The sequence below is a fragment of the Mustela nivalis genome, assembly GCF_964662115.1.
Source record: "Mustela nivalis genome assembly, chromosome: 17".
Lineage (NCBI taxonomy): Eukaryota > Metazoa > Chordata > Mammalia > Carnivora > Mustelidae > Mustela > Mustela nivalis.
This window is the reverse complement of record NC_139036.1, coordinates 43,056,221-43,080,624: the sequence shown is the minus strand read 5'-3', so window position 1 is coordinate 43,080,624 and position 24,404 is coordinate 43,056,221. Positions and strand designations below refer to the sequence as shown.

The 24,404-nt window shown below is 53.8% G+C and overlaps 2 protein-coding genes and 2 long non-coding RNA genes across 8 annotated transcripts in view; 2 read left to right on the top strand and 2 right to left on the bottom strand.

Moving 5' to 3' along the window:
* Positions 1–24,404, top strand: part of LOC309851284 — a 94,758-nt gene that overhangs the window by 69,616 nt on the left and 738 nt on the right. The window lies entirely within an intron of this gene.
* On the bottom strand, positions 519–15,637 carry WNK4 (WNK lysine deficient protein kinase 4). Of its 4 annotated transcripts, none has more exons than XM_082706213.1 (19): positions 14,855–15,626; positions 13,241–13,413; positions 12,035–12,255; positions 11,535–11,692; positions 10,937–11,025; positions 10,634–10,850; positions 7,953–8,220; positions 7,589–7,710; positions 7,303–7,361; positions 7,088–7,205; positions 6,683–6,799; positions 3,516–3,653; positions 2,905–2,959; positions 2,193–2,800; positions 2,053–2,113; positions 1,542–1,947; positions 1,259–1,458; positions 996–1,093; positions 519–888 (listed from the first exon to the last, which is right to left on the bottom strand). In XM_082706213.1, the coding sequence occupies exons 1-19, from the start codon at positions 15,470–15,472 to the stop codon at positions 886–888; spliced, it is 3,729 nt and encodes a 1,242-aa protein (XP_082562339.1). In that variant the 5' UTR covers positions 15,473–15,626; the 3' UTR covers positions 519–885. The 4 variants fall into 4 exon arrangements, with proteins under 4 accessions (XP_082562339.1, XP_082562338.1, XP_082562340.1 ...); XM_082706214.1 differs by having other exon boundaries at positions 799–888; positions 1,038–1,093; positions 14,855–15,590; XM_082706212.1 differs by lacking the exon at positions 996–1,093 and having other exon boundaries at positions 14,855–15,590.
* Positions 12,163–20,127, top strand: LOC309851279. The gene is made up of 3 exons (XR_014304703.1): positions 12,163–12,251; positions 14,813–14,953; positions 19,799–20,127. It is a non-coding gene; the product is annotated as an uncharacterized lncRNA (long non-coding RNA).
* Positions 16,639–21,356, bottom strand: VPS25 (vacuolar protein sorting 25 homolog). Of its 2 annotated transcripts, none has more exons than XM_082706302.1 (6): positions 21,244–21,356; positions 20,884–21,029; positions 20,134–20,187; positions 19,556–19,644; positions 18,705–18,780; positions 16,639–17,284 (listed from the first exon to the last, which is right to left on the bottom strand). In XM_082706302.1, exons 1-6 carry the CDS (start codon positions 21,294–21,296, stop codon positions 17,172–17,174), a joined length of 531 nt encoding a protein of 176 aa, XP_082562428.1. In that variant the 5' UTR covers positions 21,297–21,356; the 3' UTR covers positions 16,639–17,171. The 2 variants fall into 2 exon arrangements, with proteins under 2 accessions (XP_082562428.1, XP_082562429.1); XM_082706303.1 differs by lacking the exon at positions 16,639–17,284 and adding an exon at positions 18,187–18,338.

The following is a 24,404-nucleotide window of genomic DNA, read 5'->3' as shown; positions in this document are numbered from 1 at the left end:
TTTTCCCACTCTGAGAGAGAGAGTAGATGAAAGATGAGGGATAGTCTTCCTTCTTTTTATACTTGGCCCTGCCTCTCTAGGCCTAAGTTGGGGTCTGGATGAGACCTTAGTTTGGTTGAGTGGATCACTGACCTTGCAGTCTCCTCACAAACTGCTGGCAGGAAGTCAGAAGGCTGGGGAGCTGCAAGCCTGGATTCCCATTGTGAGGAGAGTCCCTTCTGAATTTTCCCCTGCCGTACCCCACAAGGCTTTACCCCCAGTTCTTTTTTTTTTCTTTTAAAGATTTTATTTGTCAGAGAGAGAAAGGGAGAGCGAGCGAGCACAGGCAGACAGAATGGCAGGCAGAGACAGAGGGAGAAGCAGGCTCCCTGCCGAGCAAGGAGCCCGATGTGGGACTCGATCCCAGGACACTGGGATCATCACCTGAGCCTAAGGCAGCTGCCCAATCAAATAAGCCACCCGGGCGTCCCTTTACCCCCAGTTCTTAAAGGCACAACAGATACGGTGTCACAGAATCCAGTTTCCAGCAGTTTTATTGGCTGTTGCGAATTCTAGAGTGAACACACCCCCTATACTTGCTCAGCTAGAGTGTGCCCTCTAGAAACATCAGGGCTTGAATGGGATTGCTTAGTGGTTGACCCTGGGCTGGGGATGTGGAGGCATGAAGATGGTAGGCTGCAGAACTGGCACCTTCTACACACAGTAAACAGTTCCCGCATGTTTGGCTCTTCCCTACAATGGAGCAGCACTCTCCATGCCCCTCTGGCCTTCTACTCCCTCAGTACTGGGGTCTTCTTGCAGAGTTGTGTTGGTCAGCAGATTCTGAGAGCACAAGCTCCATGGTGGGCCCTGGTGTGGGGGAGACACATGGCTTCTGTTCTGAATTCACTGGAGGGAAAAGAAAAGACACTGAAGAAACCTCCAGGATGGGAGGAGGGTGAAGCTGCAGTCAGCTACCATTCCCTGGGCTCGCCCTCCCTTGGGCCCGCCCTCACCATCCTGCCAACATCCCCGGCGAATGTCACCCCCTTGCTTGCCCGCTGCTCCTGGGAGCCGGTGCTGCTGCCACTCAGGGAGTTCCTTCGCATGATGCCTGGTGCAGGATGGGGAGGGAGAGCACTGAGTGAGGGAAGGGGCCATGGGGAGAGGGGGGCTAGTCCCCCCACACCAAGGGGCAGACCCCCAGGGCCTGGAAGAAAGCCAGATCAGTAGGGAAGGGGACCCGGGAAAGATGGGAGCTGGGCCACTGCAGTCTCACCAGGGCCTGGGGGCTCAGAGCGCTGCAGGCTGTTGCGGCGGGAAGTGGGGAAGCTGCCCTTGGAGAGGCGGCGCTGGCGGCTGGACAGCATAGCAGCCGGGGCCACGATACCCGGTGGGGGCTGCTTCCCAAGCCGGCTGTACAAGTCCTCGATTTCCTTCTTCTGCAGTGTCTGTAGGGCCTCCACCTCTGACAAGTGCCTGAGGATACACCAGGAGCATGAGCGCTGGCCACGTGCTTTGCTCTCCCAAGTCTACCTCTTGTCCTTCCTCCCCAGACTCACTTCTGCCGAAGACTCTGCAGCTGAGCCCAGAATTCCTCATCCTCCCCACTGCTCTCGGATTCCTCACTGCTCAGGCACAGGCTGCTGTATGAGTAGTTCATCCATACCGGGCTGGGATGGCTCTGGGGTGGGGGGCTGCCCCCCACTCGGGGTTCCTTCCCATCGTCCCCTTCCTCAACTCCAGCCCCTAGGCCTTCAGCGGCACGGTCACTCTCAGCCAGAGCCTCTCTGGCTTCCGGCCCGCTTCCAGCACTATCCTCTGTGTCTGAGCTCTCCGAGGTCAGCTGAGGGGTTGGAGGCTTTAGGGAACTGGAAAGAGCCGGGAATGCTGGTTGCAGGGGAAGAGGCTCAGCTGGTTCCTTGGATGAAGTCACTTGGAAACGCCCCACAAGCTGTGGCTTTCCCTCTGTAGAGTGACAAGGAAGGAGTCATGGAAGGAGGGAGAGAAAGCAGGGGCAGGATATGAAATGAGAATAACGGGCGGCGGAAGGTCGGTGATCAGAAGCCTCACCTTCAGAGATGGGCTCGAGTCTGGCTTCACCCAGAAGGGGCCGAGCAGGATTTGGCAGGGCCTACAAAGTGTGGGTCCGTGAGGAGGGGAATGATCCAGAACAAAGTGCCCCTAACCACCCCTCTTGGTTTCCTACTCACCTCATTCTCCATCTCAGCCGCTGGAGGTGAAGGCCTATCCTGGTCACAAGGAGCAGCAGGGGGAGGTGGGGGCAGACTGGGTAGAGGAGCAGGGGGCGCTGCAGGAGACTGGGACAGGAGCCCAGGTGAGGGGGACAGCAGGGACTGGGCCACAGTCATCACAGCCAGTGAGAAGGCACTAGCCAGAGAGAGGAGAGGGGCGGCTGTGGTGGAGGGGAGGGGAGATGTGGAGGGGCAGGGGGGAAAGGAAGGAGGAGTCAGCGTGACCTGGGAGCCACTGGGAGAGAAGGCAGGTGGAGAAGGGAGGACAGAGCTCTGCAGAGAATGAGAGGCTGGGTCAGGGACCTGGGTAGCGCTGGGGGAGAACGCAAGTGGAGAGCCAGGGGAAAGTGGCGAGAGATTTGAAGACACTTGGGAGAATAGGGAGGGGCTGGAGTACGGGGGAGAAGCGATAGGGAAGATAGGACTTGGGGAAACAGGGGTTCCGGGGGAAAACAGGTTTCCAGGGGAAAACAGGTTTCCAGGAGACAGAGGGGTTCCAGAAGAAGATGAGGAGGTGGAGAAGGCTGCCCAGCTCCTCTGCTCCAGGGAGGTGCAGCTCTGGAGCTCTGCGGGTGAGGAAGGAGTGTTGAGTTCCAGTCCCCCATTCCTTACGCCCTTCCCAGAAACAATACCAAGGATTGTGAGAGTAGGGACAGAACTCTGTACATACCACGGGATGGGTCTGGGAGGGGGCCCGAGAGGGCAGGCAATAGTGCTGGCTCCTCCTGAGGGAGAGAATGGGGCCCATGGTCACAGTGGGGAAGAGCTGAGTCTTAGATGGGACATTCAGAGCAGGCTTCAGCTGGGACCCATGAACCTCTAGGAGTCCATAAAGGACTTTCAAGGGACTCAAAAGTGTATGTGTTAAAATATTTACAGGTAAAGGAGTATCATGTCTATAATTTGCTCTCAAGTGGTTCAGAAAACAGTAATATGTGCACATCCATGTAGAGAGGGGAGGGAGGAAGCCAGTGACAAAACTAATGTGACCAAACACTGACAACTGGCAAATCTGGGCAAAGGGTATCTAGGAGTTCTTAGCACAATTCTTGCAGCTCCTCTCTGTAAGTCTGAAATCCTATCAAAATAATGAGTTGAAAAGTATGCATTGAACACATTTTTCTAGAACGAGGGCCCACAGCTTTCATCAGATTCTCAAATGGGGCAAGAGCCATCGTGTTAGGGTCCCAGAGATGAAGGAGTTAACAGCCAAGGGCACTGGCGAAGGCAGAGAGGAGTAAGTCTGGAGCAGAGAGGTGGAGGTGACCTGAGGGGTCTGACCTGGGGGCCCAGAGGGTCCTCAGCAGCCTCCACAGGGCCAGTGTCTCTCTTCAACAGGGTCTCCACTCGCTGGATAATCTCCCGAATACGGTTCAGGAAGCCGGCTCGCTCCGAGGGCAGAATGAACTCGTTATACACCTGGCAAGGGGTCAGCAGGAAGGGGAGAGAGGGCTCAGTGATCCCACTTCTCCCTAGCCCCCTGCACTGATCTTTAAGAGCCAACCCTTCACCCCACTGCTGTGCCAACCACCAACTTGCAGTGTAAGAATGACAGCTTGGAGGACAGGAGCTAACATTCCTAGGATGCATTCTACCCCAGATCTTTCCTTCCAGGGTCTTATCTCATTTAATGATGACAATGGCTCCCCAGGCTCTGTTTGCACATTCCCATTTGAGAGTTCAAAGATAACCAATGCTCCAAAAGGTTAAGTTCAGTCTGCCTAAAATCACAAAATGTGCACCCAGATTTGTCTAAAGCCAGAGCCCGAGTTCTTTGCACTGTCTCCTCTGCTAAGTAAAAATAAGGCAATGGATGGTAAGTGTAACATTCAATTTCATAAACACTGAGCACACAGTATGTACCAAGCATTACTCTAGGTGAGGAATGCAGAGAAGCATAAAACAAGGTCCTGACCCCGAGGAAGCCCAAAATCTAGTGAAAGGGAGACGTACACATAATATACGGCAAGTCAGCCTGTGGTAGGAAAGGCATTGTGATCAAGGTATAGAGAAATGGTATCCCAGCAGGGAGAAAGGGAGAGTTAACGGTACAGAGTTTCTGATTTGCAAGATGAAGAGGTCTTGGAGATCTGTTTCATCACAACGTGAATATACTTAACTCCACTGGACTGTATATTTAAAAATGGTTAAGATGGCAAATTTTATGTTAAATGCTTTTTGCTGCAATTTTAAAAAATGCCATTCCCAAGAGAGAGCAGATCATGCCATCCAGGAGGATAAAGGAAGCTGGAATGGCTTCACAGGGCTGAGCCTGGAAGGATGAGTGAGAAAGCCACCCTTCACTGAGGACCTATCATGTGTGGATACTTCTTATATAATTTCATTTCTCATACATCTATCACCTCTCATAAAGTATATGCTATATCAGAACATCTTGGCAAAATGAGTATTATCATCTACATTATTGAGTGATACAAAGTTTATTGAGGCACAGTACAAATCTCCAGAAGAGGGCGGGGACTGGAGAGGATTGCCCTTGAACACAGGTCTTATGTGAAAGCCCAGCCCTTCCTCGGTTCCATGCTGTTCATCGGGAAGAGAAGAGCAGGGAGAACAGTGTGAGTAGTAGCTCTGAGGCATGAAAGGACCTGGCACATTCACGATGCAGTGAAGACCGCAGCAGAGCTGGGAGTGCTGTGGATTTCAAAGGCCATGCTCCAGAACTGGGACCTTACTCTAACCATAGGTGGTCAGCCATTAATGGTGTGGGGCCAAAAAAGCCAGAGCAGATCCAAGCCCCAGGAGAATTCCGCTGCAGAGGAGTGGAGGGTACAATGGTAGGGAAAGAAAAGAGAGCAGAGGACCCTGTGGTCCATTGCGGGCGGGGGGGGGGGGGCGGCGGTTTCACTCTGGCTGTGTGGGATCTGAGCGGGATTAAAAGCCTGGTGAAAGAAGCCTTTCAAGGCAAGGCAGCCCTGAGCAGACGAAGACAGAAGTTGGAAAGGCACCCAGCCTCTTCAGAGGACCACTCAGAACCCAGTATGGCTAGAGGGAAGACGATAAGCCTCTGCACCACATGATATTTTGTCTTTGTCCTTGATACGAGGTGAGTGACATGATGAAGGAGAAGCTTTAAAGAGAGTTCCTGAAGCCTGATGCTTCTCTCTTTCCCCCCTCTCCTGCACTACTGGCATCCATTGCCCCCACTCCACTGAAAGCTCTCCCCCAAAGACCTTCTTCTGACAAAAGCCAGTGTGGTCTTGTCTCGGGCTTCATCCTATGTCACCTCCTTGAAACTCTCTGTTCACTCAGTTTTTGCTAACATCTTCAGGGGCTCCTCCAGCCTCTCGGGCTCCACCTCTGTGTCTTCTGGGGACCTACTCCTCCCCAGCCCAGAAAAGAGGGTATCCGCTGAGACCCACTCTCAGACCCTCTCTGCCTCTGGCTTTGCAAGCTCATCTCCTTTCACTCTCCCTCCTGTTCTGGCAACTCCTAGATCCACTTCTGGATCCTAGATCCAGCCCTGCCTGACTGCTTCCTGCTCCTAGGGAGGTTCTTGCCTGCCCCTGTTATTCAAGCTCATCATGACCCCTAAGAAAACATGCTTTCATTTTCCAGCTTCCCTCTCCTTTAACGGTCTGCTCCCACTACGACCACTACTATCTTCTCCACACTACAAGTCACCCATGAAATCCCTTCTTCCTAACCCCCTATCATTTCCACTCAAGTGTTCACTGAGCATGCCCCATACTACATCAAAAAATGACTGGATTACAGAGCAATGTATTTTCCTGAAATAACTCTCAGATTCGCTCCTTTTCTTCTTCCCTTTCCCTATAATTCACTTTCTCCTCGGATCACTTGTAGTTTATCGTATTCTTCTGCCAACTGGACTCCCTCCCACCAACCATCTCCCACTTTCACTGGAAGAATAGTCTTCTTAAAACCTATTCTCACCATATTACACACTCTCTAACTCTTTCTGCCCAACCTTGCTTCCACATTTCTCCTCTAGGAACCCTTAGTTCTAGTGACCCAGGTTTCCTCATAAACCCCCCCGCAAGCCCCACATTCCAAGTGACTCCCTACTTCCATGCCTTTCCTTATGCTGTACTTCCTCCAGACCCGCCCTTTCCGGTCGTCACTGCTGTTGTCAAGACCCAGACTAAGTTCTGCCTCTTCCCCCCTGCTGCCCCCAGGCCACCCTTTACCCACAGACACAGGATCACATGTGTAGCGTGTACTTGACCACAGCACTTATGGATACCCTCATGTTATCCGACTGCTCCAGCTGAGGATCTGAAGCTCACAAAATAAATAAAAATCTCCCCCACCTTCCAAGGGCAGAGATGTCTTCAGTGTTACTGTGCTTTAAAAACCCTTGCTGTCGGGAGGGAGGAAGGGGGAGTTCAGCACCAGGGGACATCAGACAGGAGATTCCTGTCCTGGAACCAAAGGCTCTGTCCCCTCCTCTCTCTCCCCCTCACCATGGCAGCTGCAATCTCTTCCGGGCTGTCCCCATCCAGATCGAAGCGGAAGGTCACCATCTTGCTATTGTGCGTCTGCAGCTGGCACTCAACCACTCTGTCATTCTGGTCTGAGACCTTCAGATTCAAAGTCAGCAGAGGGGAGGATGTCAGGCCCTCTGTCCTCATCACATGTCCCCAGCCTACTCCAACCAAGTGGCAGTGGGAAGACTGGAACTGAGAGAAGCAGACTCCGTTCCCAAAGCCTGGTATCAGAAACTAGACTGGCTGCCTTTAGGGTACCAGTCACATACTGCCCTCTCTTTTTTGGCTGGCCTCCTTTACCCCGCCCCCCACCCACCCCCCGCTGGCAGTTTCCATCTTGGTCCTGCAGATTATTCCCCATCCCCTGTAGCCCTTTCTCACACTAGTGACCCGTAGCCGGGATCGCGGTCTGCGCCGGGGAGTTCTCCCTGGGGGTCTCCTCAGGCGTCCCATCCCTTCTCCCACATCACTGAGGCCTGACGCTGCATCCGAGGCATAGCTGGGAAAGGAAAGGAGATTGGAGTGTCAAAGTGGACACCGGGACCCCAGAGCGCTGTATGTGTCACTCCAGCACCCCAGCTCCTACCAGAACCTACCTGTCTCCTGGGGAAAAGTCACTGCCAGGGCCAGAACGTGGAATGGACAGGGCAAAAGCCTGAAATAGGACATTTTTTTAGGAGGTCAGAGGACAATAATCATTGGGATGCAGGGAGATGGGGTCAAGGGTGCTGGGGCACTAGGCAGAGGGAACTAAGGAAGATGAAGACAGAGTGCAGGACTTCCAGGGACATGGGGCCAGGTCATGGGGTTGGGTTTCACAGGGAGAAAGATAGGTCATCGGCTTGGAATGGCTGGGAGCCCCCCACAGTGACCCCCTCTCACCGAGGGCAGGCAGAGATGGGACTCAGCAGGGCTGGATGGCACCCCCCCAGGGGGCTGAAAGGCAGGGTCTGAGGCATCCAGGAAGCCAGAGGAGCTGAGGTAGCCATCAGTCTCGCAATCCGCTGGTGGGGGAGGGAGAGGATCAAAAAAAGGGGAAATAAAGGGGAATGGTGGCAGAGCAGGGGGGCTGCCTGAGCAAGGAGGGGCCTGGCGCTGTGGGAGTTCCTTCCCAGGAGTTCACAGCTAGACGCGGGAGGCAGGGGAAGGGACGGTGCTGCTGGACCGAACTTCTGGGCAGGGGGCAGAGGCCAAGGGTACTGGGACCAAGGTCATGTCCCAAATCCCCCAGTCCAGGGTGACTTACAGGTGGTAGATGAGTAGCTGGCATGGCGGAAGAGGAAAGGCTGGTGCTGGTCCGCCTCGGGCTCCTCGGGCTCCGGGGGGAAGCCGCTGGGGGGACCACCAGGAGTCATGGGGACAGCTGCTGGTGGAGGTCCTGGTGCAGGGGGGAGGGCCTCCAACTCCCTAGCTTTGCGCAGCTTCTCACGCTTTCGCTGGATGGCAGCAACTCGTTCACGTACTGCGCGGGCCACTGGCTGGTAATCAGCTTCGCAGACTAAACCCAGGGCCACCTGGAGTTAAGAGGGGGAGGAACACAGTTTGAGGTGAGGACTCTGCTCCAAGACACATCAGGATGCCTTCTTGGAGGCTCTAGAATATTTCTCCAGGAGAAAGAGCACTAACATTCGTTGATGAACCAGCAACTTGTTACATCACCATCATGAAATCCTCCCCGCAACTTGCCAAGGGAGGTCTTAGCTCTAATTTAGACGTAAAGAAAGCTGTGACTAGTTCATGGGTGTCTAGTAGGTCAGTTGCACTCAGGGGGGAAAGGGGAACATGTGGCAATATCTGGGGACATTTGTAGTTGTCAAAACTCAGTGTTACTGGCATCTAGTGACCAGAAGCTAGGGATTCTTCTCTACATCTTTACATTCTCTACAGTCCCCTAAAGACGTCACTGGTGTCATCAAGAATCCCTATAAAGGATCAAGGTCAGATCCCAAGTCCAGTGTGAGCTGTGCTACGGAGACCTGCTCTTTCTTATGCCACATTTCACACACATTCTCAGGTTCCTGACCCAGACCTAGCACAGATGATCCCTACCCTCTTAACTGCCATCTTTCTTTCTTTCTTTCTTTCCTTTTTTTCTTTTTTTAAGAGTTTTGTTTTTAAACATTTTATTTATTTATTTGACAGAGAGAGAGAGATCACAAGTAGGCAGAGAGTCAGGTGTGGGGTGGGGGGAGGCTCCCTGCTGAGCAGAGAGACCAATTCAGGGCTCGATCCCAGGACACTGGGATCATGACCTGAGCTGAAGGCAGAGGCCTTAACCCACTGAGCCACCCAGGCGCCCCTCTTTCCTTTTTTTTTAAGGTTTTATTTATTCATTTGAAAGAGAGAGCATGGGCAGGGTGAGCAGGAGAGGGAGAAGCGGGCTCCCTGCTGAGCAGAAAGCTTAAAGTGGGGCTTGATCCCAGGACCCTGAGATCATGACCTGAGCCAAAGGCATACACTCAACGGGCTGAGCCACCCAGGTGCCCCTCAATAACTACTTTTCTATCAGAAATCTCATACTCGGGTGCCTGGGTAGCTCAGTGGGTTAAGCATCTGCCTTTGGCTCAAGTCAAATCCTGGAGTCCCAGGATTAAGTCCCTCATCAGGCTCCCTCCTTGGCAGGGAGTCTGTTTCTCCCTCTGACCCTTCTCCTTCTCATCCTTTTTCTCTCTCATTCTCTCTCAAATAAATAAGTAAAATCTTAAAAGAAAGAAAGAAAGAAATCTCAAACTCTCTTCCTGCCCCCCCACCTCTGGCCTTCCTAAACCAGCTCTCCATCTTCTACCTCCTAGGTATGCCTCTCTTGGTCTGGCAGCTTCTGTTCACCATGTCCTTATTCATCTCAAGGACAAGCTTCGCTGTGCATGTAAGGGAGGTGGGGTGGGGGTGCTCTGACTTAAAATCTGAACAACCCAAGTTTAAATCTAGCTCTGCCACTTACTCGCTCAGAACCTTGGACAAGATACTCAACCTCTTAGAGCCCTCCATCTCCTCATCAGTACATCAGGACAGAATCACTCCACGCAGGGTTGGTACCAACACTGACAGGCACGTGGAAGTGCTTGAAGCCATATACAAATGTGGGATTATTAATGAGCTCCAACCACGTGCCATGCACTGTCAGAGACAGAAAAATCAATACAACACAGTCTCTGCCCTCAAGGAATTTACAGTCTAGTAGAGGAGAAAGACAGGAATGTCCTCTAGTATAAAAACAAGACCAATGGTGGTGGGTCCTGTAATGAAAAACCTGTTGAAGTGGAAAGAAGCATTTAATTTTGACTCTAGAGAGCATGGGCAGGGTGAGCAGGAGAGGGAGAAGCGGGCTCCCTGCTGAGCAGAAAGCTTAAAGTGGGGCTTGATCCCAGGACCCTGAGATCATGACCTGAGCCAAAGGCATACACTCAACGGGCTGAGCCACCCAGGTGCCCCTCAATAACTACTTTTCTATCAGAAATCTCATACTCGGGTGCCTGGGTAGCTCAGTGGGTTAAGCATCTGCCTTTGGTAGTTTCCTGAAATTCATGGTTCTGAGCATGGAGGAAGACGGGGGCGAGGGGAGGGGTGGACACGAGGTTGGTGGAGGGTGAAAAGATGAAAAATAAATAGATAAATTGGAGAGAAGAGCATTCCAGGAAAACTGGATCAGCAGAAAGTAGAGCACTGGAGGAGTGGAGGCTGGAGAACCCAGGAGAACCTGGGAGGCTGGAGAACCCTCTGGAAAAGGAAATCTTTCAGCGAGTCCGCACACTGAGTGTGCGTGTGAGTGCGTTAAGGCGGGAGGGGCCAGGAGACGCTTACAAAACACTCTGCGAGGGGGTCAGCTGGGTGCCAGTCGCACCACCGAGGGACCCCACTCGGGGCCCTCCAGTCGACGCCCACAGCCCCGCCCAAGCTCAGCGGCAGGTCAGTCTGTCCCCTGCTCACCATCTCCTGCGCCACCTCCTCTGCGGCGTCCCGGCCCAGCTGGAACAGGAACTCTATGGCCTGGTTGTCCCGTGGGCGCCCCCCACGCCGCGCGTCCTCCATGCGCAGCCAGAGCTTCAGGCCGGGTTTCTCCCCGTCGTCCTCCTCCGCTAGCTCCACGTGCACGCCGCGCTCCTCGCGGAAGAAGGCGTGAGCCAGGAGGTCCTGGATGGTGAACCTGAGGGCGGCGCCGGTGAGCCGAGCCTGGCCGCCGCCCGCCCTCCAAGCCTCCCCTAATACCCACCCTGCGCCCCTCCACCCCACCTCTCGTTCTTATCCGTGCGGATGCAGCCTTCGATGATCTCCTTCACCTCGGGAATCTTCACCTTGTAGAAGCTGTTCGGCTTTGTGCCCTGGAGGAAAGGGGTTTGCATGAGGCCTCCGGACCTCTGCGCCCCAGCTCTCTGCTTCCCCGCCGCACCCCACCCGAGGCAACAGAGCGTGCAATCGTCAAAGCCCCGCCACAGCTACTAGACGGTTCGATTTCGAATCCCCGTCCCGCCACGTATCTACAGTATGACCTTGAACAGGTCTCCCTGAGCCAGTTTTCCCGTTTGTAAAGCGCAGGGCACAGCCGAGGCCCTCCCTGCTCACCCTCCGCGTGAAAGATCAGATGTGAAACCCTTTGTAAACTCTAGGGAGCGCTACACACATCATTATTCTAAACAGCTAGGACTGGGGAGCGGGGCCGGGGGTGCGGGGGTGGGGGGAGCGTGTGTGCCTCCGCTATACTTCGGTGTTTACCAGAGCATCTTCGCGTCTAGCCGGTTTTCTTTAAGGGAAACGGCATTGACCACAGGCTGACTGGGGCAGGAAAATGGGAGGTGACCTGGAATTCTCTGTCCTCCCCACCCCCTCTCACCGAAGTGACCTTGCGGTAGATCTGCGCGGCATTCTGGCACTCGGAGTAAGGGTACTCTGAGGTGGCCATCTCCAGCATACACATGCCAAATGCGTACACGTCCACCGCCTCATCGTACTTTTCCTCGTACATCTCAGGGGCCATGAACTCCGGGGTCCCTGTAGGATCCACAGTGGGCATCAGGCTACGGAGCCTTCCTCTGGCTTCCTCTCTCCTCTTGGGCGTACCACCAGCTAGCCAGGGGGTGCCGGAAGGTGCAAATCCCCCCACCCCCACCCCGAGTTCTGGAATACTAGTGAGGACCCTTCCCCATTGTGTGTGTTGGTGGGGGGGGGGGTGCCATAGGTCTCCCCATGTTCCCCATGCTCTCCTAATTCCGTGCAACTCAAAGGGCCTTTATGGGAAGAAAGGGTCCCCGGGGTCTCTTCTGACGTTGTTGGGGAGGGGGTAATTGGGGAGGGGAGAGGTAGGAATAGCAAGGACCTCCTGGAGGGACGCACCGATCACGCTCTTGGCAAAGGAGGCGCGTTTGAGCGTGGCCAGGCCCAGGTCGCCGATCTTGACCGAACCTGAAGGGCCCGTGATAAAGACGTTGTCGCACTTGAGATCCCGGTGCAGAATGGGGGGTACCCGGGAGTGTAGGAAATGAAGCCCCCGAAGGATCTGGCGGCTCCAGCGCTGAAGGACTCGTGGCTTCATCTCTCGGAACCGCCTCAGGTATCTGGGGGAAAGGCACGTTGCCAGGGTCGCGTCGGGAACACGGAGGCGGAGGCGGGGGGGAGGGGACCTCGGCTGGGAACTTCCCCGGCTCCCACCAGCACTATCGCCTACACATCTTCTGCCAGCATTATTCTAGCTCAGGTCCTCGCGGCGTTCCAGAGAGAAACTGAGTCGGGGGCGTGGTGGCTAGACGTGAGAGTACAAAAGGGATCCGGCGGTGAACTTGTAGATAGGGCAGCGCCGAAGGGGTTGGGGAGCGCGGGAAGGGAATGACTAACCGCCTTGGGCATGGGGGAGGGCTTCAGAGTGGAAATAACTTTTTTATGTTTCGTCTTGAAGGATGAGTAGGGGTTCAAGGGTGAAAAGGGGAAGGGATGGAGACTTTCCAGGCGGAGAGGACACTGGACTCAAAGGCACCGAAACTGCAACAGGGTGGGGTGGGAGGAGGTAGTGGGAATTCAGTTCCTGTGGAACCTAGGCTCAAGATGAGGCTAGATCCTAAGGAATCTGGGCATAGGCAGAGTGTGAACCTTAACCTGAGAGAGGTGGGAAGCCTTGAAGGAAAGGAGAGATTCCCCAGACTGCAGGAAGATAGGATAGGTTGGAAAGGTGAGGGCAGAGTGGGGGAAGGCCTGTGAAGGCGCTGCTGCAGGGCTCCAAACCAGTGAGTGCCAGTGGATGGAACTGGGAAGGCGGAATGGGGAATTATAAGGAGGCCTTGGAGACAGACTGATGGGGGAAGACAGATGCAAAGAGTGGAGATAAAGGAGGCATCTGGGGAGATCGAGTTTTGGCTGCAATGCTGGGTGGACACTGCCACTCACCCAGGCAGAGACGCAGTAGGGGTGGGTGAGAGGTAGTGAACCCGATCTGGAACCTAAATCTAGAGTTTGAGGAGCCTGGGAGAAGTTCCAGAAGCAGTGGGGACCTCCCACCAACAGCTCTCCCACCAACCAACCAACACTACCACCAGGCACAGAGCTCACGTCTTGAGGGTGCCGGAGGTCATGAGTTCGGTCACCAGCACGATGCAAACCTGGCCCCTCAGCACTGACTTCCATGAGTCATAGAAGCGGACGATGTTGGGGTGCTGCAGCCCTTTGAGCATCTCCACTTCCTCGGAGAATCGCTGTCGCTCGGTTCGAGACAGTTTCCGAGTCTGTGGGGTAGGGGATGGGGGTCAAGGTCACAACAGGCCCAGGACTCCCACGGAGAGGAGGAAGGGACACATGGGGAGGTGCTGAGGAGCAGTGAGGGTTGGAACCCACAGATGAGGCTAGGTCATCACTTGCCCAACGGGCTGTATACCCTGAATTCTCAATCCGCCCCCTTAGGCTGCTGCAAGGACACGCCCATCCTGGGCCTGGGGCCACCCTTGGACCCCCTGCTGGACACAAGGGCCTTTATGCAGCCCGGTCCAGGAGTCCTGAGCTCAATAGCGCCTTTGTGGCCTCCCAGGCCAGCCATGGGGCGGGAGGGGACGCCCCGGGGCTGGCAGTGGGCAGGCAGCAGGCAGGCAGCAGGCTGACAGCAGGCAGAGAATTGGGGCCTTCAAGGGGGTTGGCCCCAGAAACTGGGAACTGCTAGATCCAGACAGGAGGCAGGAGGGCTGCAGAGGGAGTTACAGAGAAAGATCCAGGACCAGGCGCCAGAAGACCACCCCCTGCCCCATGGCTGTCCCGCCTACCTCTCATCCCCCCACCCCCCATTTGGCTGCCTTTCTGTTCCTGGCCTAGAGCCTGGGGAGCGGCACTGGCAGGCGCAAGGGGTGAGTCCAGTGCCAGGGCTGGAGGGGAGGACCCTTACCCAGGCCTTGCCCCCCAGTTTGAATCCAAAGCTGCTGGCTCAGACTTAACTGGGTTCTTCCTTCAGTGGAAAGAAGGTCCTTCACACCAACATCCCCCTAGAGCCCACTGGGTTCAGTGCCTTTGGGTCTGGGAAGGGAAAGCCCAGGTAGACAGTGAGATGAGGAGCAGGACTGGACTCAGGCCAGGGCTGGAGCACTTGGTCTCCCCCTCCCCCAGCTGTGGAGAAATCTAGAAGTCTGACTGCTCCCGAAGGGGCCTGGGAAGGCCGCCGCATCCTGCCACCACCACTCTAAATCTTCTGGAAGTGGAGAGGATCCTGCCCCAGCTCCCAGCCTCCATCATCCCAGTCTCCCACTCGGCAAAGATCCACAGTGAAGGAGGAGGAGGACCAGGGTCATACTGAGGGTCTCAAGACTAAGAGGAAAGGGAAGGGGAGAGATAGTAACCACTGCAGGAGACTGGTGAGGCCAGTCACCCCTCAGATCTGAACTGACTCCCTAACGGATTTTGCATCCTATCTTCCAACTCTCAGAGTTGAGTATAGAGACTTTAAAGTTAGAATGACCAAAACCCATAGGGGATCCACCCTATGCCTCTGCCTCAGTTTATCCTTCTGCAGCCCAGAATCAGCTAGATCCATTGATCATCAGAGCAAGGGGGAGTGGGCAGGAGTGTCCCGACATTTGACAGGAAAGATAGAGCTCTCCCTTGCTGCTGTCTCCTAGATTTCTCATCCCAAAACCTCCACAGGGTCCCATCCCGAGGTGCCACAGAGGGGGCGCCCAGCCGCACCTGCAGCTCACACCAGGCCACCTCCACCGTGGTGTCGGTGTCCAGCCCTCGATACACCGTCTTGAACGAGCCACGTCCAATCTCGATGTCAAACTTGAGGTATCGGCCGTCTGGGGACGTTGCTACGGCCTGGGTCTCCGTATCCTCCTTTTCCTCCTGCTCCCGCTGCCGCTCCCGAGCCGCGGCTTCGGGGACTGTCGGCGGAGCCCGGGACCCCGGGCCTCCTGCAGAGCCCGCGAGCTCTGGACGCGCGGAGTCTGCAGCCTTCACGGGGGCTCCCCCGGTCCACGTGCCCTCGGGGGGCTCTGGACAACTAGGCGGTGGGCTCCTCGCGGGGCCAGGACCAGCAGAGTCCGGAGGAGCGGGGGGCTCCGGAACGGGTGAGGTTGGCTGGGACCAAGAGCTCAGCAGCCCCAAGTCGACTGAGCTGCGGCGGCTGAGACGGGAAGAGCGCGGCCGGGGCTCAGCCTTCCCGGAGAAGCGGCGCACCCGGCGCGGAGGGGGCCCAAGGCGGGGCGGACCGGCGGCGGCGGCGAGAGGCGGCGGGGGCCGCAGGGCTAGGTCGGCCTCCGCCTGGGACATGGGGATCGCAGTCTCGGGGGTCGGGGGTGCCAGCATGAGGAAGGGCCGGCGCCACAAGGCAGTTAGCCGGGCGGCTACAGGAGGCGGCCTGACAGGCGGACTGGCCGGGTGCGCGGCGCTCCGGCTGAGCTCCCGGGGGCCCCCAGTCCCTGGCTGGCCCTCCCCGAAGCCCCGCCCCCGGTCCCGCCCCCAGCCCCACCACCCCCAGGGCCGCCCCCTCCGAGCGGCCCGCAGCGCGCGGAGCGGAGCGCGCAGCCCCTCACCTCAGCCGCCCCGCCCCGGCCCGCCCCCGGCCGCAGGCCCTCCCGGCCTCCCCGCGCGCCCTCCTACAGGCTCATTCCGAGGCTGACCGGGTGCGAGACGGAGGTGTGTCCGCTCGCGGAGTGCGCAAACCTGCTTGGGGGCGGGGGGGTAGGGGGGGCGGAGGAGGCACGATGCTGGGGCTGGGAGAGGAAACGTGACCGCGACTCTCGGGCTCTAAAGAGGGGGGAGGTTCAAGGGAAGGTTACCACCCGCCTGCACGCCCCAGATAAGGTAGCGCCACCCCCTCCTGTTTGTCCGGGGTAGCCCCAGGCCGACAAAACAGAGGTCAGTGGAAAGGTTTGGTTTTCTCCTAAGCTGCTGTCCCTCTGGGCGGGACAGGGATGGGTGTGTGCACCCCAGGGCAAGCCCCTCCCCCAAGCCAAGGACCCGGTCACCCATCCCCTCCACCTCCTACCTTGGCCGCAGCCCGGCCCTGGCCACAGTAGCTGTTTTTGCTACGTGGGCCCTCCTTCCTCCTCCTTCTGTTTGCCAAAGTTCCCAATAAACCAAAGTCCACATCCGGTCTACACCTCTTCAGCTCCCCTAGGCCTCAACGACCCCACCCAGACCAGAAGGATGGAGGGAGGGGCTTCAGAGTGGTTTAGGGGTTTCATGGGGTGGGGGAGACGTGAGGGAAGGGGAAGCCACTAAGTTACTCCAATTCAGAGAAAGCAAGCAGTCTGTCCCCAAGCTGTGTTCCATCAGCATGCCCCCACACAGCCCACCCAGCAGATGTAAAACCACAGGCGCACTGGAGTCTGCCAGCACTGGAGGACCTTTTCATTTACAAAGGCCATAGGCCTCTTCCCTCTCCTAGGCTGGGATTGACTCTGGGGGCAACGCTTCACAGCCCTCCCCATGCCCACTCCAGTAGTAACTTCCAACGGCAGGCAGGCAAGTGGGGTTGAGCTTTTTAATATCGTAAATCACATAAATCAGTGTCCAGCCTGGCCTCTCACTGCCAGGCCCCTTCCTGGGCCTCCTATCTTCATATTGCCGGGAAGGCTGCCTGCAGCCAGGGCTTCTCCCATCCCCTAGGAAGGATCCAGCACCAGCCTGAGAGGGGAGGCAATAGCAGCTAAGGGGGTGGGGAAGGGGCAGGGACAGAAGCTTGTGCAGGCGCATGTGTGTATGTACTTACGTGTGTGAACACATGTGGAGTTAAAGGTTTACAGACCCTGCCTGGCTCGGGGACAGTCGAGGATGGGAGAGGAGGTAGGGCAAAGAGAAGCACATCTTTTTTTCCCCTGGCGCCTCAGCCTCACCCTTCCTCAGGGACAGACGCACCGGGTAATTGGGAAACCCATCCCTGGACTGGAGCCCTTTTGAGTCTGGTGGAGTCACAGATCCAGCCTGTGGGGTCACTGGGTCTGTCTCCTTTTGAAAGCCCTGGAAGGGTGGGAGGTAAGAAGTAAAAGGAGACAGGTCTCCGCTAGAAGAACTTGACGCCCCGGCCATCGCTGACGGTGATGATCTCAGCCTTGTGCTCCTGCTGTAGGGCCTGCAGAGCCCGAAGTAGGGTTGCTTCGTCCAGCCCATGAAACTCTGGATAGGGAGAGATGGGGATCAGGGATACTCTGCTTCTGCGGGCTCAAGGCCCCTGAGGAGCAGAGTCTAGCTGGAAGCTGAGACCCTGAAGCCAGGGGAGACATGTACCATCGATACTGCTGTGGCTGCTGCCAACCCTTCCTGCAAACTCCTTAGAGCAAGGGCTGAAAGCAAGCCTGAGTCAGCATGAAATGAGAATTCATGCTTATTCTCCCTATCCAGGTTCTTCTGTCAGACTCAACCCTCATATGTATCCCTCACCCCTGCGCCATGAGTGTCTGATGTACAAGAATGACACTACCTGCTTGTGGACCACAGAGCAGGGGACAGTAAAGCCTAGGAAGGTCAAGGTCCTTGTCACTGGATTCTGACCCTAGTTGGACCCATTAGGGTCCAACTCTAGTACTGCCATCAGGAGCACCTGTCCTAACACAAAGAAGTGTAGCCATACCTCTGACCAGGAGACTGTTAAGATCCAGCACAGGTATCTGCCCTTACCTAGTTAAAAGGAACAAAGCTGGGAGCCAAGGGCCAGTTGAATATCTGAAGATATGGCAAGATACTGCAGGGAGAGGTGAGAAGCAGGTGGCAAGCCTGAACAGGTTCGCACACCTCACCCCCCGCTACGGGGGCCTACCTCTTGAGTCAGGGAGCTTGCTTTCTGAGGAAGCCTTTAGCTTTGCCCAGCACGAGTGGTGGGCTGGGCAAGGCTGCAGCACTGAAGTCATGGGGTGATGGTGGGAGTAGCAAGCAGAGGCCTGCAGGGCAGGGGGTAACAGCCAAGAGCTGTAAACTCTGTTACGGCAGCCAGAGCCTGGCAGAAAGGGGAGGTGCCCCTTTTTCCCCAGCTGAGATTGGAACTTTTGGTGAGCCTAGGGATCAAAATGTGAAGCCAGAGATAAAAGAGCTAAGAATATATTTACACTATGTAAAAATCAAACAGTATACAAATCCTTGCCTGGCCAGAAACCAAAGTATTTAAAAGGCCTGGGGGTGGGGATGGGGGTGTTGGCCCAATCCCTTCAGCTGACGCCCACAAATCTTGAGCCCTCTGTAAGTATAAAGGGTGAAAGAAAGGCCTGTGTCAGCAGGGAATGAGATCTTCAGCTTAATCTCCTGCCCCGGTTCCTCATTCAGCATCTACACCAGTAATTCTTAACTTTTCATGGGTCACAGATACCCTTGAAAATCTTTTAATATGGACTCTACCCCTAGAATAATGCACATACACCCCCACAGACAAAATTTGGGGGTATTATGCATATAAATTCAGGTAGTTTAGGGAAACCTTGGACATGGGTTAAAAGGCCTTGTATTATGCAGTATTTGGAATTCAGAGGCAAGGATGGGAAGTCTGTCAAACAAGGACTGGAGAGGCTTCAGATCACAAAACTGGGGGGAAAGGGAGAAGCATTACCCTCATTCTCTGTGTCGTCCCCATTGGTCAGTTCATACAGGGTAAACACGGAGTTGTTCTGGCCACTCCTGGAAACCTATGGACACAGAAAATGGGGGTTGAATAAGGACCTGAAATCCCAGGGAAAAGGCGAGCTCACCAGCTCCACCTATCTGACCCAGGAATGGTACCTATTCCCAAACCAGGCTCACTGTCACCTCGGCAGGAGTGGCCCAACCACCACAAACCCCACAGGTGCTATATTTATACATGTACACACATACACGGAACCACTAAAACCACAGGCCTTCACATGTCTGAGCAGTGACCTCTCATTCTGTTTTCCTGTTCAGAAATAGGTGGCATGAGTTTGTTATATATGGGTTGTTGATGCTTCTTCCCCTCTTCTCTCCCTTGGGAAAGTTTAGGGCTGGTGGTGGCTGTGAATGTGGGGAGAGAGTTTGTCCCCACACCCATACTGGTTCAGAATGTCTCATTCACACGGTGGACAGCCCCAAAGGGTACAGAGGGGGAGGGGCCCCAGGCTTTTTTTTTTTTTTTTTTTCTCTTCCTTCCCTTCCTTTCCTCATTTATCTTCTGTGGCCAGAGACTCCAGCCAACAATAGCACTCATGGTTCCAGCATTGCATTCTCCAAACACGGCCTCATGTAGCCTCTGGCCTCCTGCAGTCAAAGGCAGGGAAGTTCTACACAGCCAGGGAAATTGAGTCATTGAAAGAGGCATGCCTGAAGACCTATACTTCCTCTTTCTGCCCGTGCCCACTTTGCTCAGTCTAGACCTGGGAACACCAGGTATCTGCTGAACATAGATACAATTCTCTGCCATGGGTCACCATGGCGGAATAGTCTCACCCACTGATAGATGAGTTTCCCCCATTCTTCTGGCCTTCGCCACATGATCAGGAAGCTAGACTTGTTCTTATCCAACCACTCCAGGTTCCCTGCAAAAAAGATACTTATGAAAGCATCTTATGCTAAGAAGGGACAGAAGGCAAAACCAAGGTGGAACACAGTGGAAGAGACCCAGCTCTCAGGAAGTGAAATCTGTTTTATTACTAACTGCAAGGCACCAATTCTCTTCCTTTCTCTCTCCAGGTCTCAGAACACAGATGGAGAGATTTCAGTGGTGAATACCAACAGGGAAAAAAGACCCGGGAATTGGACTACCTATTGTACAGAACACTATGGGTTCCAAGCCAGGGGAGAGAAAAAAGTTGTTAAAAGCAAAGACTTGTGGGGCACCTGGCTGGCACCGCTGGTGGAGTGGGTGACTCTTGATCTCAAGGTTGTGGGTTAGAGCCCCTCATAGGCTGTACAGATTACTTAAAAATAAAATCTTTAAAAAAAAAAAGGCAAAGTCTTATGGCAATCTGCCCTCAGGAAAAGCCAAGTAGGAGGAAAAATAAGGAAATCTGAGGCCCTGAACCCACCTTTCTTCCTTAGTTCCTCTAATACAACCTGAATTGATTCCACAGGAAGCTTGCCTGGTTTGAAGTTAAGGGAAGGGCACTGATGGACTGAGTTGGGTAGGATAAAAATTCTTATGGCCAATGTCATGTTGAGAGCCACCGGTCCCCTTCCTCTCCCTCCCACACACGTATATGTGCAATTCCCCAACAGGCTATAAATTGGCATTTCCTGGATATTGGGAGGAGGAAGGCAAAGAGCAACTAGTTCAATTAAAGGGAATAGCTTTAAAAATGAACGGTACTACCATCTGTCGCCCTCTGTCCTTTCTCCTTCCTTCAGACTTTCTCCACAGATATTTTAGGTATGAATCAGGCAGCAAAAACAAATGACCTTTACTTCCTGGGAGGAAGAGAGTAGGTGGCGAAAATTACCAAAGGTAATACCAGAGCTTGAGCTTCACTCAGAAGGGGACCGGAGATTCACAGTCAAAAGGGCTTGGGTTGAAAAGTTTGGGACCTGGCTTCAGGGCAGAGATTCTATGACACCCAGGTCCTTGTCACTAGCCAGGGCAAGGGGGTTTGAGGTTGCATTTAGCGTTGGGGTTTGGGGATAAAATGGAAGACAGCTATAACACACACACCGGCTCTTTCCCAAGTCCAGTTTGGGTGGGAACCTGCCTACTGTGGGTGAAAGAGGGTATGAAGTCTGGGCATGTGGGAAAGCGTGGAAGTGCATGTGTGTGGGCTGTGCAAGAGCCTGAGGGAGGATACGCTGTAGCTTCACGTTGTTGAAGAGCGGGCTCTCCTGAGCTTCCATCACCGTCATGCTGGATTGTTTGTGCAGGCGGCAGAAGGACAGGACCAGCGAGCACCAGGCGGCCAGCTGCTTCTGCCGAGTGTCCACGTTCGGCTGCAACCTGCCGGGTGAAGGGGGTGGGGCGCAGAATTAGAGGGAGTGAGAGAGCGAGAGGCAGCACTTGCCGGAGGCGCGTCTGGGGGACAATGTAGGGGACTGGGAGTGGTGGCGACCGGGTCCTTTCTCCCCCTCCCCATTTGAAGCATCAGGGCTGAGCCCGGGGTCTGGGGCAGGGGAGGGAGGCACAGCGGGGCTTCTCGGGGTCTCAGCCTCACGTAAAGAAGGGCGGGAAGCGATACTGCCACGGCCACTCGAAACTCATCGCCATTGTAGTAGTCCAGGAAACCCGGAACGTCCGGGCAAAGGACTTCCGGCCTCCGCTTCGGCACGTCCGGACAAAAAGCACAGCAGAAAGGTTCCGGATGCCACTTCGGAGAGGGACGGCCCAACGGAAGGGGTCTCGCTGATCAGCCAGTCCCTTGCCGTTATCCTAAAAATTCTTACCGTCTAGAGCCCCGAGAAGTCTTCTCATTCAGTTCTAGAGAAGGGCAGTGACTTATCCAAAGCGGCACTCTTTGACGGTAGAATTGCCTAGGCTTTTCCCCCCTCTGCTGGGCTTCCTTTAATATTAACATTCGTGTCGGTTGCATTTAACAAATGCCTCATAATTCCCCGGTTTCCTCAGTTGCTATGTCCTTCGACTCCGCCATTCCCTGGTCTCCTGCAGCCCCCGTGGGAGCACATCTGTAGCTTTTATCTCTGGAAAAGGTTTGGCTTCCGTGATTCAGAGCTGCCCGCTTTGACCACAGCTATCTATCTCTCACGTTCTCACTTTGCTAGTCTCAAATCTCCGGACCCGATTTGGTCTTACTTGATTCCTTACCCAGCCTAGACTACCCCATTCTGTCCCCCTTGCTTGTCTACCTGCTGGTCACTTAACAGACCAGGGTTGTTGCTTCCTGCCCCCACGTCCATTCCACACCCACCTTCCCCAATTCCTGGGCCGAGTTGTATTACTGGAAAAAATCACAGAACATGCTGGCTGAGCCCCAGGTTCCCTGACTGACTTCACTGCTGGGCTCTCAGTGCAGCCCAGCACTGCCTTTTATTGACTCCCTGTAACATCCCTCCAGGTAACTAACTCTTTAAATGTTTCCATTCAACAAGTCATTCCACGGGTCTCCATCTCCTTTCTGCAGAAGGCCCCTCCTAGTTTGTGAACTTGAAGTCAAAAATTTGAACCTCTTAATCGTTCCCCCTCTGTCTGTCACCACACTTGATTCTCACACAAGAATTCCTTTCCACTTCAACTTTTTTTCTTTTGGACTCAAAGGAAGAAGTGTCACTCTTCCTTTACAAGACCAACACTTTGGGATATCTTCTTATCTCTCTTTTCCAGTTGCCTCTACAACTACTATGTGCATAATCTTCCCTCTTTTCCTTTCCTTGTCTCCTCTCCCCTAGTTGACAAACATGCTCAGGTCACCCGTACCTGAAAATATGTACCGCTTCCTTGACTTTGTCACCCTCTCAATTTCCTATCTGATCTTTAACCTTTCTCCCACTCAAGTCCATCCTTCATTGTGCACGGTTCCTGACCTACCAAAGTGCCCAACAAATATTTGTTGCATGAATGGATGAACCAATCAATTTATAATGTTCTTTTAAAGGGCATGATTTCCTTTGCTTCCAGGGGACTGCTTTATCCTTGTTCTGCTACTGTCTCTCTGATCTTTCTCTTTGTTTCATTGCCCCCCGACCCCCCATTCTTTAAATGTACATGTTTCAGGGCGCCTGGGTGGCTCAGTGGGTTAAAGCCTCTGCCTTCGGCTCAGGTCACGATCCCAGGGTCCTGGGATCGAGCCCCATATTGGACTCTCTGCTCAGCGGGGAGCCTGCTCCCCGCCCCCACCCCCGCCTGCCTCTCTGCCTACTTGTGATCTCTGTCAAACAAATAAAATCTTTAAAAAAAAAGAAAAAAGGAAAAATATATGTGCATGTTTCCTAAGAACCTAACTCAGCTTTTTTTTTTTTTTTTTCAAAACAACGTCTGTCTTGAGAACATCCATCCTTTTCATGGCTTCGCTTTGCATTTCTGTGCAAAACACTAATAAATCTGTATTTCTACTGCCACCACCACCACCACCCCTCCCATTTCTAACTCTCTGTGGGACATAAAAGCTTGTTCTATTGGCAGCTCATATTGTACATCCTTTTCTTCTTGCCAGCTCCTCTTCCCAATAGTTATTTTCTATCATTACTTCCATCATTGTCCTAGTAACTCAGATTCAAAGCCTGAGTCAGCCCTAACCTCTCCTCTCCTTCATGTCCAAAATCCTGGCATTGGAGGATCCCCTCCCCTGTTTTTAATCATCTCCTTTTTATTTTCTGCTTCCTCATTCATCACTTCTTTGGCCCATGTCCTCTTTTTCTCAAGCCTAGGATATTACAGTAATTTCCTAATTCACCTTTTTTTTTTTTTTTAACTCCTTTCCCTAAGGGGAATGCACTCCATCTTAAGGCCTAGTCATGTACTAACTCCACAATCACCCTCCTGTGATCACACCTCAGCTAGATGTGACCCCTCCTTTTTTTGCACTTAGATAACATTTGGTTTGTATCCTTTGCAAGACTCTCATCACACACTCCACTGCTTTTGTTTATTTGTGTACATGTGAGCTTCCTTATTAGATGGAAGTCACTGAGAGCAGAAACCAAGGCCTATCTTATTTTTTCAACAAAATATACCATACACAGTATCTTATACCAGCATGCCCTTGATGTACATTAATAAAACACATGAAGGCAAATATGGGCCAAGAAGAGAACAGGTATATCCCTGGGGAAGACCAATGCATTCATGAAAAAATAGCAAAGGCTTATCTCAGGTGAAAGCTCAAAATGCCCAGGAAACAGATATGCCTCTAGAGAGACAGACATGTCCTGAAAGGAGAAGTCTGTCTCCAAGGATGAACAGATAGATTCTAGGAAGCACACAAATACATATCTATGGAATAGATTGGCATGTCCCAGCAAATGGATATGCATGTCCTCAAGGAGGTAAATATTTCAGAAAGGAGGGAACGAAAAGTCCCTGAAGAGACTCCAGGTGCCATAAAGAATAAACAGGTGTCTTTATGGAGAACAAAGTTGTTCTCTCATATTTGTGATGATCTGGAAGAACTGGAGGTGAAGGTCTTCTGGCAAACAACTGTGCCTCACTGTCTGAGGAACATATAAGAGTTTCTATATATAAAATGATGAGTTCAGAGGCTATGTCCCTAGAAAAGTGGGAAGTGTCTTAGGGAAGTATCAGTATGGCTTAGGAAGCTGATAGAAGGATTTAGCTAAGAACTAGTGAGTGCTGTGGAGATGACAGATGTCTGATCTCAGGGTCCAGTCTCCTCAGCCTTGAACTTCTTCCAGATCATGTCCA